Source organism: Carcharhinus amblyrhynchos, unplaced genomic scaffold (assembly GCF_965287045.1).
Source record: "Carcharhinus amblyrhynchos unplaced genomic scaffold, sCarAmb.v2.hapA scaffold_38, whole genome shotgun sequence".
Lineage (NCBI taxonomy): Eukaryota > Metazoa > Chordata > Chondrichthyes > Carcharhiniformes > Carcharhinidae > Carcharhinus > Carcharhinus amblyrhynchos.
This window is the reverse complement of record NW_027649779.1, coordinates 2,742,031-2,758,170: the sequence shown is the minus strand read 5'-3', so window position 1 is coordinate 2,758,170 and position 16,140 is coordinate 2,742,031. Positions and strand designations below refer to the sequence as shown.

Below are 16,140 nucleotides of genomic sequence, written 5' to 3'. Positions count from 1 at the left end.
GCTATTTCAATGATAACCTGCTGTTTTCACAGCAGCGCTCAGTTGAACAAGATATTTTGCATTAATCGGTATATCCCAGAATAAGTTCGCATTTACTGGAATACGAGTTTTGCAGAATAATTTCCTTTCTGGAAATTTTTGTATCCGATTATGTTTTTTTTCCATGCAATTGCAACCAGATTATTCGTTCTAAGTATTTTTAAAAAAATTAGATCCCGAGATAATTAATTATCTCAATTTGTGAAATTGTTTGGTGTTCCTCAATTGTTTTTACATTGTTTCCGCTCAGTGCTACTGAGCAGTTCTGGCTAAATGAAAATAAAATTGCTTTTGAATATTCTTGTCGGGATAAAGCAGAAAAGTTTCGGAAAATAAAATAAATATATGTTAGGGCATTTTATTCATGTTAACTAATGGTTACATATTAAAATAAAACATGAATTACAATTCACTGTGTCTCTGTTAGGGACATTACACTGCCCTGAATCTGTTATATTCGAAGTTCTCATTTTCAGAAAAAATAATTGCCCAGTTTTTGGGATTTGAGACAGGGAGAGATAGTTAAAAGGCAAAGGGAGTTTTAAAATGATCATCAGGTTAACTTAAAATGTTTATTGACTTTTTTTCACTGTTGTAATTTGACCTTTTGATCAATTAGAATCAAACAGTTTATAAAAATTTGACAGAGTGAAGAAAGTTTTCTGACAGATGGAATTCGCTGACACTCAAGCAAAATTGTTCAGCTGATTGTGTTTGAATTGTAGTAAAGTGTCAACAGAAACTGGCTACAGATTGACAATTAAATGCTTGAAACTCAAAAAGATTACTTTATATCAAAATAGTATGATATTATAAATATTATAAAAATAATATTAACTCTGCACTTAATAACATCATGTCTCCCATTAATGTTAAACACAGAATAGAATTCTCGGAAGAATAAATGACAGAATGGAAGAATTCATGCTAACTGAAGCTTATGTTTAATTTTTATTAAATATTATAATGAAGAAAAGGTCGAGACTTATATCCTGCATCGTGATTTTAGCGTTACAGAGGATTTCAATCAATTGTCGTCTCTGTGTTGGCACTGTTTAATTCAGATCTTCTTTAATAAAACAATGTGTTCAGTAATGAAGTTGTTATATGGGTAGTCTAAATTATTAAATCTCGGAAGCAGTATTATTGATTTCAAACGGCCAGGCCGTTACAGTCTGTACAAACTCAGAAGTATGCATTTTTAACACGTTTGTTGGTTATAATAAGGCATTTGTAGTAAAAGTGAAAAAGTAAAATATTACAATGTGATTAGATTTAAGTAAATGAATGACAGATGTTTGAATGTTTCCATTCAGTAATTTGAAATTATAGTTTAACATTGAGATTTAATTGTAACCTAATTATTTAACAATGTTGGGGGCAGAAGCACGTTTTGAATGATTGAAAACTCATTTTATTACAGAGAACAAATCAGCTGGCAGGAGAACTAACTGACAATTAACAATAACTTAAAATGTAATATTGACGCTGATTAATTCAAAACAAATGACCTTGAAAATTGCACTAGCGTGCAAAATATCATCAGTTTTACAGAATATTTAATTGTATCAAAATGAATTCAAAAATAAAACATTTCTTTACTCAGCTGTGCTCGGCTCGATAAGGTGTTTTGCCTTGATTACTTTGTTGATTACATTTAATTAAGAAATTAGATCGAATCAGGTAACGATTTTCAATGTAAATGTTTCCCGGTTTCTTTAATTCTTACTGTGTCACTGCATCTCTGTTGGGGGAAATTGAACTGTTACTGTGTCACTGCATCTCTGTTAGGGACATTGAACTGTTACTGTGTCACTGTATCTCTGTTCGGGACATTGAACAGTTACTGTGTCACTGTATCTCTGTTAGGGACATTGAACTGTTACTGTGTCACTGTATCTCTGTTATGGACATTGAACTGTTACTGTGTCACTGTATCTCTGTTACTGTGTCACTGTATCTCTGTCACTGTGTCACTGTAACTCTGTTAGGGATATTGAAATGTTACTGTGTCACTGTATCTCTGTTAGGAACATTGAACGGTCCTGAATCTGTTATTTTTGCTCATTTTCAGCGAAATTACATTTTTACACAGTTTTCGAGAAGTGAAACAGACAGAGAGAAATAATTAAAAGTCGAGAGGAGTTCTGAAATGAATATCCGTTGAATTTAAGATAGGTTATTGATGTTTCTGTTGTAAGTTGACTATTGATCAATGAGAATCCAACAGTTTGAAATTGACAGATTGAACAGATCTTTCTGCTGGGAACTCGGCTGTTGAACTGTTTGTGCCTGTTCTGTTTCTGGGCGGGTGGTCACTGTGTTGGGACCAGGAATCTCCCTGACTGGTTATAAATCTTCTGGTTCCTTCTCCTGTACTGCAGGAAGTGAAATTTGATTTATTTCTTCAATGCACTTGTGTCTGTGAGAAATGTGACTGTTTGACTCGGCGTCTCAGAAATTAAATCCCTGAAGCATATTGTGTCCATCAGAGAAGCAGAAACATCAGACTGTAGCGGGAGAATTGGGTGATTTTTAAGCAGTGATGTACCGGCCTTGGGAATGTTCGATGAACAAATACAAAGTGAGATTTACTATATTGTGCTCCGTACTACAGCAGCCCCTGAGCTGTTTAGTTTGACAGTTGAAGTGTCAAATTCACTTGCATATTATTTTTAATCTTCTAAAGGCATTTTAGAGACATTTGCTCGGCCAGAATTTTTCATCTAATTGTTCCTTCACAAAGTCTGGATGTGAAGTATCCTTGAACAACTGCAGTCCATATGCTGCAGGCATCCGCCCTGCTGTTAGGCAGGGAGCTCCAGGATTTTGACCCAGTGATTATGAATGAATTGAGATATTGTTTCAGGTCAGGATGGTGTGTGTTTTGGAGGGTAGCTTACAGGTTATAGTGTTTCAGATGTGGATGCTGCCCTTGTACTGTTAGAATGTAAAGGCAGCGGTTTGGACAGTGTAATCCATGTAGCCTTGGTGAGTTGCTGCAGTGCATGTTGTATATAATACACACAGTGCTGGCACTGCTTGTTAGTGATGGAGAGAGTGAATAGGGTGAATGAGGAGGTGGGTAAACTTGTGGGTAGCTTTGCCCTGGATTGTGTCAGATTCCGTGAGGTTTTACAGGTTTCTCTCATTGAGGAAAGAGGAAATTATTTAATTGTGACTGACTTGTGGAAGATTTCAATGTTTTTTTCCAACACTTGCCCCACAGTCCGTATTGTGCTCTCTTGTCACTCCCACTTACTGTGTGAGTGGGTGAGTATGTGTGGAGTGAGGGTGCTTTTCCAGACTGAATCAGCCAGATAGAGACTTACGCACATCACACACTCTCACACACATAAATACACACACACAGACGCTGACATCCTCTCACACATAAACACGCACACTTTCTCTCTCATACGATATCTCACACACATTCTCTTTCTCTCACGGTCTACATACTCTGTCTCAAATACAAATACAGACATACTCCCGCTCTGTCAATCAGTCTCTCATCTCTCAAACACAAAAACACTCACACGCACACACCTCCACACACATTCTCTCTTACACGTACACACACACACACACACACACACACACACACACACAAGCATAGTCTCACGCTCTTGCACACGCACTCTCTCTCCCACACTCTGTCACACACGCTGAAGTTGTCTCTCATTTATTCACACACACTGTCTCTCAATTCCTCTTGCACACGCGTCTCTCTCTCTCTCACACACACGGATATATTTCTATCCATGTTGCACACACTATCTCACACCTGTACATTCTTGCTCTCTCACACTAGCTTTCTCACAAACACTCTTTCACAAACATAGGCCTATGCACACTCTAACTTATACACAGACACAGTCTCTCTCATAAGCACAGTTTCGCGCAAACATTCTCCGTCACACACACACACACACACACACACACACACACACACACACACACACACACACACACACACACACACACACACACACACCACTTTGCTTCTATCACCGACACACATTGCACACATCTTTCTCTCTGACACACAATCCCATACACACTTCCACACACTCATGAACAGATTATTTTGCTTTCCAATAGGCACACTGCCCCCTCTTGCAAACGCAGCCCACTGTCTCACACATGTGCAAACACAGTCTATCACACACAGGCACCTTCACACACACATTCACCCTCTCTCTCTATCAAACACACACCCAAACACCCTCTCACACACTTTCCACCTCCATACGTCAGAGAGACTGTCATTTACATCATAGAATAGAATCACGAGATCCTACAGTACAGAAGGAGGCCAATCAGCCCATCGAGTCTGCATCAACAGGAATCCCACCAAAGCCCTATCCCCATAACCACATGTGTTTACTCTAACTAGTCCTCCTGAAACTAAGGGGCAATTTAGCACGGCCAATCCCCTGAACCCAAACTTCTTTGGACTGTGGGAGGAAACAGGAGCACCCGAAGGAAACCCAAGCAGACACGGGGTGAACTTACTAACTCCATACACGATGACCCATATCGGGAATTGAACTGTGAGGCAGCAGCGCTAATCACCGTGCCGCCGTGCAACCGCACCCACGCCCCCGCCCCACCCCACACCCGGTAACATTTGAATGAGGGTGGGATCGAGGAGTCCCAGTAAAACTCATGTGAATAAGTTTCGGCGGGAAATTCTTCTCTGTTTGGAGTCATATTTAGCACAAAGCAAGATGATGATGGTTGTTGGAGGTCAAACATCTAAGTTGAGATATCACTGCAGGAGTTCGGCAGGGGACTGTTCTGGGACCAACAATCTTCTATTGCTTCATCAATGACACATTCCATCCAACATGAGGTCAGAAGTAGGGATTTCCATGTGTTACACCGGACACAAAGACACAATCAATAAGGAGGGATCTGGCTGAGACTAAGTCCGCCTGGCTCCCCAATACTGGTGTCAACTTGGTGTTTGATTCCTGTGTGACCCTAGTTTTGCTGGAAGCTTCCCTTCCAGCTCCCTCAGTCTGTCTATTTGTTCACTGATCCGTGTTTCTGAAAGAAAGGCCCCGACATTAAAGCAGCTGCCCGGTGATCTACACTGATTCCTGACTTTACACAGCCCTGTTACTGAAAGCTGATCAATGGAGAGAATCGGGAAAAGATCGATGGAGAGGGAGAGGAGGAGGTGGCTCACTGACTCTCTCACCCTCACCCACACTTACTCACTCACCCTCAATCTCTCATCCTCACTCAGAGAACTTCACTCACTCACCCTCACTCACCCACCTTCCCTCACTCACTCACCCTCATTCACTCACCCTCACTCACTCGTTCTCATTCACGCTTACTCACTCATGCTCACTCACTCACCCTTACTCACTCATCCACCCTCACACACACTCCCTCACACACACTCACCCCCACTCGCCCTCACGCACTCGCCCTCACGCACTCATCCCCATGCACTCGCCCCCATGCACTCGCCCCCATGCACTCGCTCCCACGCACTCGCCCCCATGCACTCTCCCCCATGCACTCGCCCTCACGCACTCGCCCCCATGCACTCGACCTCATGCACTCGACCTCATGCACTCGACCTCATGCACTCGACCTCAGAAAGTCACTGATCCTGATTCACCCTGAGTCACTCACCCTCACACACATTCACTCACAATCAGTGACTCATATTCCCTCCCTCACTCTCATCCATCCCCACTCACTCACACACAAGCACTCACACACCCTCATTCAACCTCACTCGTTCACTCAAACACACGCCCCGACTCACTCATCCTCACACCCTCACACACTCACTCACTCACAATCACTCACTCATATTCGCTCACTCACTCTCATCCATCCTCACTCACCCACAAACTCTCATTCAACCTCTCTCGTTCAACCTCAATCACACACCCTGCCTCTCTCATTCTCACACCCTCACTGACTCACTCACATTCACTCACTCACACCTTCAGTCACGCACCCACTTTCACTCACTCACATGCACTCACCCTCACGCACTCACCCTCACGCGCCCTCATTAACTCACTGTCACTCAGCCATCCACACTCATATACCATCACTCACTCAACCTCACTCACTAAACCTCACTCACTGAATTAGACCCTCAGTCAGTCACCAACATTCATACTCACCTTCATTCACTCATCCCACTAATCCACCCTCACTCACCCAGTCTCGCTCACTCTCGCTCACTCATCCCACTAATCGACCCTCACTCACCCAGTCTCACTCACTCTCACTCACACTCACTCACTCACCTCACTTACCCACCCTCACACATCCAGTCTCACTCATTGTCGCACACTCACTCACTCACCTACCAACCTCAATCACCCATACTCACCCCCACAGGCTCAAGCTCAATGACCCTCTCTCTGTCTCTCTCTCACTTACGCCACCTCACCCATTCAAACTCACTCAGACTCACGCACCTACCTTCACTCACACACCCTCACATACTCATCATCACTCAACATCACGCACCCGAACTCACAGATCCTCAATCATTCATCCTCATCAAACACCTTCACTCACTCACCCTCACTCTCCCACCCAACCACATTCATTCTGCCTCACACAGTCTCACACGCCACCCTCAATAACACACCCTGACTCACTCACTCTCACTGCTCAATTACTCAGTTACATTCACTGCCTCACCCTCATTCACTCAATCTCACTCACTTTCACTCACCCACCTCCACTAACCTTCACACATCCTCACTCACTCTCCCTCATTCTTTCAATATTGCTTACCTACACTCATCCAGCCACCTTCACTCACCTACCCTTGCTCACACATCGTCACTTACTCACGCTGTCTTACCCTGTCCCAAACTTAGTCACCCTCAATCACTGATCGTCACTCAAAGGACACCGGTCACTTACCCTCACTTAACTACCTTCCGTCACACATACACCATTACTCATCCACTCTCACTCATTTAATCACTCACCCTCACACACACACATTCTCTCACTCACACTCACTAAATCTGTGTGGGGAAGGTCTGCAACGAGAGAGAAGAAAGATCTCAAGCAGCAGTTTGGTGTTTAAATGTGGGAGCTGCCCTGGGAGTGCAGAGAGCTGGGGGGAATCTCTGGGGGCTCGGGGCCAGGGACGATGATAAAGGCTCAGGTGTGAACAGGAGGTGAGGGAAAGGGCAGAGAGTCGTGGCGGGGGGGGGGGGGGGGGCGAGATGAGGAGGGCAGAGAGCTAGGGGAAACAACAGAGAGCTGGGGGAAAGGGCACACAGCTGGGGAACAGGGCGGAAAGTGATATGGGTAGTAGGTATGATCAGGATAGTGATGAGCTCTGACCAAAGTGAATGGTGGAGTAGGCTCAATGGGCCGAATGACCTACTCCAGCTTCTATTTTCTATGTTTCTATCTCAAACATTGATTAGAATTATAAATTTTTCCTAATATTTCCCAATGAAATCCTTCATCTGCCTTTGAGATTATGTTACTTCTATCATTTGGGAATCATCATCTCTGTAGAAAAAGGAGGAAAGCCAGGGGAAAGGGCAGAGAGAGTGGAGAAAGGGCAGGGAGCAGGTGAGTGGATGATATGAATGAAGAGACAACTTCTTCATTGCAAAGTGCTGTTGTTGAGAAATAAACAGTTGCTGAAATAATGGAGACAATCTTTGGTGTTCTCTGTTAATCCAATGAATGACATGTCATTTTGAGACTATCAGAATGTTTTTTTTCTTCCTAATTTGATCGAAGTGGAGAGACGGATATGAGTTTCTACAGAGTTGATGGTTCCCAAATGATAGAAGTAACATAATCTCAAAGGCAGATGAAGGAGTTCATTGGGAAATATTAGGAAAAGTTCATAATTCTAATCAATGTTTGAGATAGAAACATAGAAAATAGAAGCTGGAGTTGGTCATTCGGCCCATTGAGCCTACTCCACCATTCACTTTGGTCAGAGCTCATCACTATCCTGATCATACCTACTACCCATATCACTTCATCCCTTTAACACCAAGAGCTGTATCTAATATAGAAACATATTTGTAACAATCTGTTTGTTGACTTAATGAACGCAAATAAGAGTCTGACTTGTTCAATTGGCTATTCTTTCCCAGCGGCACCGTCTCCGCCCACTCTCTACAGCCTGGTCTCCCCCTGTCAGCAACAGAACTCCGACGGCTCCATCACCTATGGCTGTTTGGCGATGGATTACCTTCCAGGTGTCTCCAAAGTGACCTGGAAGAAAAATGGACAGCCGTTCACCACTGGGTTTAAGATGTACCCGTCAGTGCGAAACACGAAGGGAACCTACACCCTGAGCAGCCAGTTAACCATCAGCAACTCAGCGGGAGAATGTCCCAGAATTGACTGTGAGGTTCAACACAGCAGCTCAGTCAAGAGCATTGAAATGCCATGTAAGTGTTGTGGAGCTGGTGTAAAACAGAAACACTGTGGTAAACATGTAGGGCCTTGGTTATAACTCAGTTAAATAGACGTGCATAACCCAGACCCTTGGATTGTTCCAGCTAGTGTTTATTGATTGCAAATGAATTGCTAATGGAGACAAAAGTTTAATTGATCCACATCTTCTGCAGGAAATGACGAATATGTTTTTTTTTCTGAAGGTGCTCAAGTTTTCCATCCAACTATTATCCTCACCGTGAGTTCGAGTGAAGAAATCTCAAGCAGCAAATTTGCAACCATCGTCTGTTCAATCATCGATTTCCAGCCAGGGTCACTGACGGTGAAGTGGCTGAAGAATGGGGAACCCGTGGATTCAGGAATTGTCACCTCTCCCGCCTGTCAAGTGAACGGGAACTTCTCAGCCAGCAGCCGGCTGACAGTCTCCGCTGGGGAATGGTTCAGCAAAGCGGTCTATACCTGCCAGGTCACTCATCAAGGAATCACTCAGAGTCTGAACATTAGCTCACCTCGGGGTAAGAGACTCAAATCGTGGATAAAATATACCATTATGATGTTAATTGGAATTAGGGGTCTATCAAAGTTAGCACAAAGCATCGAACAATTTCTAAGTTATTGTCATGTAGTCTGCTATATTAGGACTGTGTCCTACTCAGAATGTCATCACAACAGCAATTTTTGTTATTGCTTCCTGAGATGTGCATTTATATTCCAACCCTGAGGGCTCTTAAGTGTCACCACGTTGCTGTGAATCTGGAGTCACATGCATGCCAGGCCAGATAAAGACAGCAGGTTTACTTTTCTAAAGGACATTCGTGAACCAGGAGGGCTTTTACACCAATGGCTTCATGGTGATCATTTGACTTTTAATCACAGATTTTCTTTAAATTCCCATTTCACCATCTGCAGTGGTGAAATTCGAATCTGTTTCCCCAGAGTTTTGCCCGAGGTTACAACTCTATTGACAACACACCATGCCACTGTCTCCTTTTCAAATAACGTTCCCTTCTGTCTTGAAGTGAGTGAAGTGGCCTTGCCGTCACCTTTTTTCTTGAGACAGCCGGTAAGACTTGGAGAGACAGTGGGTATCGGACTGTTTCACAGGTCACAGCACAGGGGTAAAATATTGCAAAATGCATCTCAACCTTATAAACCAACGGGCAGTACTTTGTTCCTGAGTTCAGGGTGGTATCAGTTGTAATGCTGTTTCATGAGAATGATACAGCAGCTACAATACTTTAATAAAGGGAATAATTTCATAGAGCAAGCTGGTTTGCCATCGCCTATAGAAATTGAAAGGCGATAGTTGGAGATTGATACCTCGAAGGCAACTTCGTCTCCTTCAGGCTGAAGACTGCTGTCCTGCTTTTGAAGGGGAACTAGGGTTGATTTTCATTTCTCATTCACAGACCCTCTCGAATGCCATGAATCCACAGTGAAGATACAGCCGCCACCAATAGAACAGGTCTTACTGGAGGCGACCGTGACCTTAACCTGCATCATTTCTCATGCTCCTTATGGAGTTAACGTGTCCTGGATCCGAGACAGGAAGTATTTGAAATCAGAGATTGCCGAAAAGCCCGGAGCGGATCCTGACAGCGTGATCAGCAAATTAAACATCTCCACACAAGCCTGGCTGAGTGCGGCTGTGTTTGAGTGCGTGGGGAACCATCAGGATCTGCCGACTCCTTTAAGAACATCTATCCACAAGGAAACAGGTGAGCTGAGAGATTGAAGGAATAAATGTAGGGCCAACGGCAGTTTTCTGAGCAATGTGGAGGAACAGAGAGATCTTGGGGTTCATATCCACAGATCTCTAAAGGTTACCACTCAAGTGGATAGAGCCGTGAAGAAGGCTTATAGTGTGTTAGTGATTATTAACAGGGGGTTTGCGTTTAAGAGCCGTGGGGTTATGCTGCAACTATATTGGATCACATTTGGAATATTGTGCGCAGTTCTGGTAACCTCACGATAAGAAGGATATGGAAGCAATGGAGAGAGTGCAGAGGAGATTTACCGGGATGCTGCCTGGTTTGGAGGGTGGGTCTTACGAAGAAAGGTTGAGGGAGCTGGGGCTTTTCTCCTTAGAGCAGAGGAGGATCAAAGCCGAATTAATAGATGTTTACAAGATGATGAGGGGGATAGATAGAGTGGACGTACAGAGGATATTTCCTTGCATGGATGTAGCTGTTACTCGGGAGCATAACCATAAGGTCCACGGTGGGAGATATAGGAGGGATGTCTGAGGTAGATTATTCACTCAGAGTGATTGGGGTGTGGAATATGTAGCCTGCTGTGATAGTGGAGTCGGACACTTTAGAAATATTCAAGCGGTTATTGGATAGGCACATGTAGCACACCAGAATGATAGGGAGTGGGATAGCTTGATCTTAGGTTTGGACATAGCTCGGCACAACATTGAAAGCTGAAGGGCCTGAACTGTGTTGTACTGTTCTATGCTTCTCTGTAAATGCATCACTGTGTCTGTCTCCAGTGGATGTGTACTAGTCAATATTTAATATTCAGTGCATTAATGGTCCCTTCTGACCGGAAACTCTACCAACTGAAAGACTCTGGGCCGATCGATATTTTTAAGGGGAAGTTTGATGTGTTGATGAATGAAAAGTGAACTGAAGGCGATGTTATTGAGTTTAGATCGAAGAAGAAGAGGAGAGCCTGATGTGGCGCATAAAAACCAGAAAACCAAAAGGAAAAGTAGATCAGTTGGGCCGAATGGCCTGATTCTGTGCTGTAAACTTTCTCAAACTTTCCAGTCCGCTCCCTTAGTTATTTCAGAAAACCATTGTGTTTATCGCTCCTCCAAGCTAGAAGTCAAAAATGGGAACAGTTAAAATCAAAAGGGAAACAGACTTTCCTGATATCTAACCAGCCGTTTCATTTGTGTCCAGAATTTTCCAGTTTATTGACATTTATTGTACATTTTCTACAGATCCAAATCCGCGGGAACCGGTCGTCTCTGTCCTCCTGCCCTCGGCAGAAGAAGTCTCCGCTCAGAGTTCCGTCTCCCTCAGCTGCTTAGTGAGAGGTTTCTCCCCCCGAGAGATCTTCGTCAAGTGGACCGTCAACGACAAGCCGGTGAATCCCGGGAACTACAGAAACACCGAGGTGGTGGCGGAGGACGGCAATAGCTCCTTCTTCATGTACAGCCTGTTATCCATTGCAGCAAAGGAATGGTCCAGCGGCGCTTCTTACTCCTGTGTGGTGGGACATGAAGCCATCCCCTTGAAGATCATCAACAGAACAGTTGACAAATCCAGTGGTAAACCCAGTTTTGTGAACATTTCCCTTGCACTGATGGACACTGTTAATTCATGTCAATGAGAATCACTCGGTTACATTAAAAACTACAATAAAGATAATAAAATCATTTTCCTCTAACGATAAATGAAATACCCAATTGTTTAATTGATTTTTTCCAGTTTCACTTCGATTATACCTTTGGTTTGAGTCAGATATTTTCGGGTCCCGAGCCCAAATCTTGTTGAATCAGTTCTCCCAGCACAGACACACCCTGGGTTAGAAATAGAGTAGAGCACATTTATTACAGAATTCTGCAAAGTAACTTCACTGACTTTCCTCCCGCTGAGGAAAAATCCGACAATTTCAACATTTCTGACAAACGCAACATGTATATTTCTGAGTTCCTGCTTCCCTCATTGTCCATGCCTTTATCCATTGATGTCAGCTTTCTGCTGCTACACCACATCTCATGGGAGCTGAAGTGAGGGTCACACAGAAACATGGAACAACAATCCTCCCATCAGAGAGAGGGAGAGTGAAATTGTTAACCTACCGGATTCCTACTCAAAGAGAGAGGAGGATCAATGCCTAACCCATGTTCCACAACTTCCTCAATGAAGAGAGGAGAACTGTCATTATTTAATCCACTGCACCTCCATCACCTCAGTGGTTAGAACCATCAGATACATCGCATCACTGGGTAGAGAGAGGGAAACTCTGAGCTCACTGTCCTCCCTCTCCCTAAGTAGCGTGTTTGGAAGGGACCAGCTCTCTACTATAAGGACCCAGTTGCCAATAGCACAAACTAGTTTACTCGCTGCTGATATTTAAATATCATTACCTTCATCATTGTAATACACATAACCTTACGCAAAACAATTTAAACATGTTTCAACATTCTTTTTCATGTGCTGGCATTGATTCCCCATAATACAAATTTAAACAAGTAATAGAATCCTCCCCGATTTTCACTGTTCTGCCACTAAGATTTCTGAGATGCATCAATGAATTATTTTATTCTTTCTCCCGATATCACGGTGCCACTCACACAAAATAAATTTATACAGCAACACATTGAAAATGTGCTCTATTATTCGTATTGACTGGATCATGTTCAGTTATTGATTGGTGGTGAAAATTGAAGCAAGAGTTAGCAAATACACACAATGACAATACTGCCCAAAACTGTCACAATTATAAATACACACATAGGCGTACACACTAAAACACACACACACACACACACACACACACACATCGACACAAATGCATAAATATATGCACAAATACACATATTCATAAATATGCACACAAATATAGAAAGACACATTCAAATACGCACACACAAAACCATGCACAAATACAGAAATACGGACAGGGGCATTCAAATACAGGCACAGAAACACACAAATGCACAACACGTACACATGCACAAAACCACACAGATACGTGCATACACAACGATACAACTTCACACAACATAGACGCATGCAATACTTACACAAACGACCATACATGCGGAGAAATATGAATGCGCACACAAATGCAATCATGGACAACACATACATAAACACAAATACAGACTTACACAAATAGACACAAATACACCCACACAAGAAAAAAATCACCCATACACAAATACATCTACACACAAATAAACATCGGCACGCACACACACACACACACACATTCTCTCTCTCCCTCTCTCTCTCTGTTACACACACACACTAATATATAGACTCGCGCTTGTACAAACAGGCACTAAAACAGCAACATACGTATACAATCAAGTACATACTAACGCACGCACACGTATACACATAAATCACACAAGTACATACATTTATGTGAGCCGGTACGCAGACCCAAACACAAACACATACATTCATAGGCACAACACAGACAGATACACATGCATGCAGATCCACATAAATACGCAAACACTAACATATACTTAAATAATTATATATATATCTACATAACATATGTATGTATATTAGCACACATTCACGCTGACAGAAATATGGATATAGAGACACAAAATGTTATACACATTGACAAACATGTATGGAAATGCAAATAAACAAATAAGCAGACTGTATACAGATGAACTGACAGCAAAACAATTGCACGCAAACATGTAGACACAAACATTCGCATGTTCATACAGCACATAACACCATAGCACATAGTACTACATATCGAAACAAAAACATCAAGACATCGTTATAAAGAACCATCAACACGTATATACATACATGTTAACACGTACACACGCACGCACATGGGAAACAGACGCACACAGAAAGGGAAACAAACATTACTAGAAGGGCAGAAATTTTCACATAGTAATAGGCAGAAACGCATGTGCACCCATTAAGAGTGGCATTAATACATATACATAAACTTAACTCAATAGTAGAGCCACACATACACAATGATAGAAGAATAAAATATACACACAGATGCAGACACACAACTACACAAATCAACAAAAACAGGTAAATGAACGTGTACATTAAAGCTCTTGTACATGTATTAACTCACAGCCAAAGATTAATGCGGAGAGCACGAGATGATCATGTGCACGCACACAAATGCAACATCTTAAATACAAATGGTAGGTAAATGATGAAAGTAAAATTTAAACATGAATTTTAATGGACATATCTACCGACAAATAGCCCAATGTACATTGCACCGAAAACACGTTGAGAAACTGGATTAAGCTCGTGACCTTCTAACCATTAACACCACAAATAAGAAAAGATCAGAAATTACATCCCAGTTCTTAAACAGCAACATTCAAAGTTTACAGATCAGTCACAATCTGTGAAAACAATCATTGATCAGTGAACGTTCCTCCATATCAGTCATAATATTCTTCAATGAAGGATCGTGCCAAATTGATCAAAAATGAACTAACACTCAAGAAAATATCTTCAGTGCTTTCTGACATGGACTGTCCAAGGAATGTGCGTAAAGATCAAGTGTGAAAATAATTACGGAGATCGGTTACTGAGTGTCCTGAATTTAACAGTAAATATACATTGAAAATTATACAAGAGAATAAACTAACCGCTTATGAAGAAGAACGGGGAAAGAAAAAGTAACAGCAAGATTACCTGGATAAATAAAGTAGTCTAATTTCATTTCCTGGTCTCCGTTCCCTAGACCCCACCGATCGCATCTGGATTGAAAGTAATGAGGATAATAACAGGAACATCTGGACAACCGCTTCCACATTCATCGTCCTGTTCTTCCTGAGCATTTTCTACAGCACTGCCGTCACTCTGGTGAAGGTGAGATGATTCAGTTCACTCACATTTCAAACTGGCTGAATGGATTTGAAAAATGTCTCAATGTTTCACTGATTAAAAACTCTAACATTAACGTCCCGCATCATAAACATCTGCTTCAATATTGTCTCTTTATTTTACAGATCAAATGATGGGTTGAATGTTCGACGATAAGATGATTATGAAGATCTCTCTATGACTCAAATGCAATATCTGTTCTCGGTTATTCTATTCTCTCAGTTTATCATTCTGAATCTGTAACTGAGGCAATCATAGACGTTATTTCAGTTTCCAGTGTGAAAAGTACGTGACTTGATTTTTGTTGTAATGTAACTCTGGTTAATAGTTTTCCCGCAGTTTAAATTTCATGTAAACATAAGCAACTTTTCTCAATCCTTATTCACATCTGATAATTCCTCTTTCTATTAAGGTCTGTATTCTCTTTGTGGTGTATGTAACAGATGTACAAATATTGATGGATTCCCTGTGCATGTGTTCTGTTCTCAATGTGCAGCTCGATCGTTATGTTCACTTTTGTAACATAAAAAGTAATTTCGCTGTAAAATATTCTCTGATTTTTTAAATAATTTTTAAATAAAAAAAAATTGTCTCTGGCTTGGCTTAATTCCGTTCTCCGAAACCCACCCACTCGGCTCCATTTTCGCTATTATGTGGTTTGCCCCCTTTCCCAGACAGGCATGTTCCCGCAGTCATGTGTGAGATGTGGTTGATCTCAAGGCAGTGAAAGAGTCACTGCGCCACCCAGTGACCGATCCGTGTAACGACACCTTCATCTCTGCCTTTTTTGGTTAAAATCCAGGGACAGAATGAGTGAAGAATGAAGAGAACCTCGGTGATTTCACTCATAAACTGATCTGTCACAGACGAGTTTCAGGTAATTCTGAACAGCAAAGGCTCTGCTTCATCAGGGGCCGATGGAGGACATTGTAGGCAGACAATATTTCCCTTCACACTGTCTACTATTTCCATTAGATCCCTCTCGCTTTACTATTTGTTCCTTTCCATGGAAACAAGGAAATATTTTTTCCTCAAATAGCTCCTCAAACCTGCTGCACTACTCTTGAGATTAAAGTGATACAACACCACC

At 42.2% G+C, this 16,140-nt stretch overlaps 1 gene segment (V, D, J or C); it reads left to right on the top strand.

Annotated features, from left to right (window-relative positions):
- The first annotated feature begins 8,116 nt into the window (after positions 1 to 8,116).
- On the top strand, positions 8,117 to 15,044 carry LOC145362389 (Ig heavy chain C region, secreted form-like). The segment is given in 4 exon segments: positions 8,117 to 8,483; positions 8,685 to 8,987; positions 9,882 to 10,190; positions 14,908 to 15,044. Coding segments are annotated over 4 exon segments (1,116 nt in total).
- The last annotated feature ends 1,096 nt before the right edge of the window (positions 15,045 to 16,140 follow it).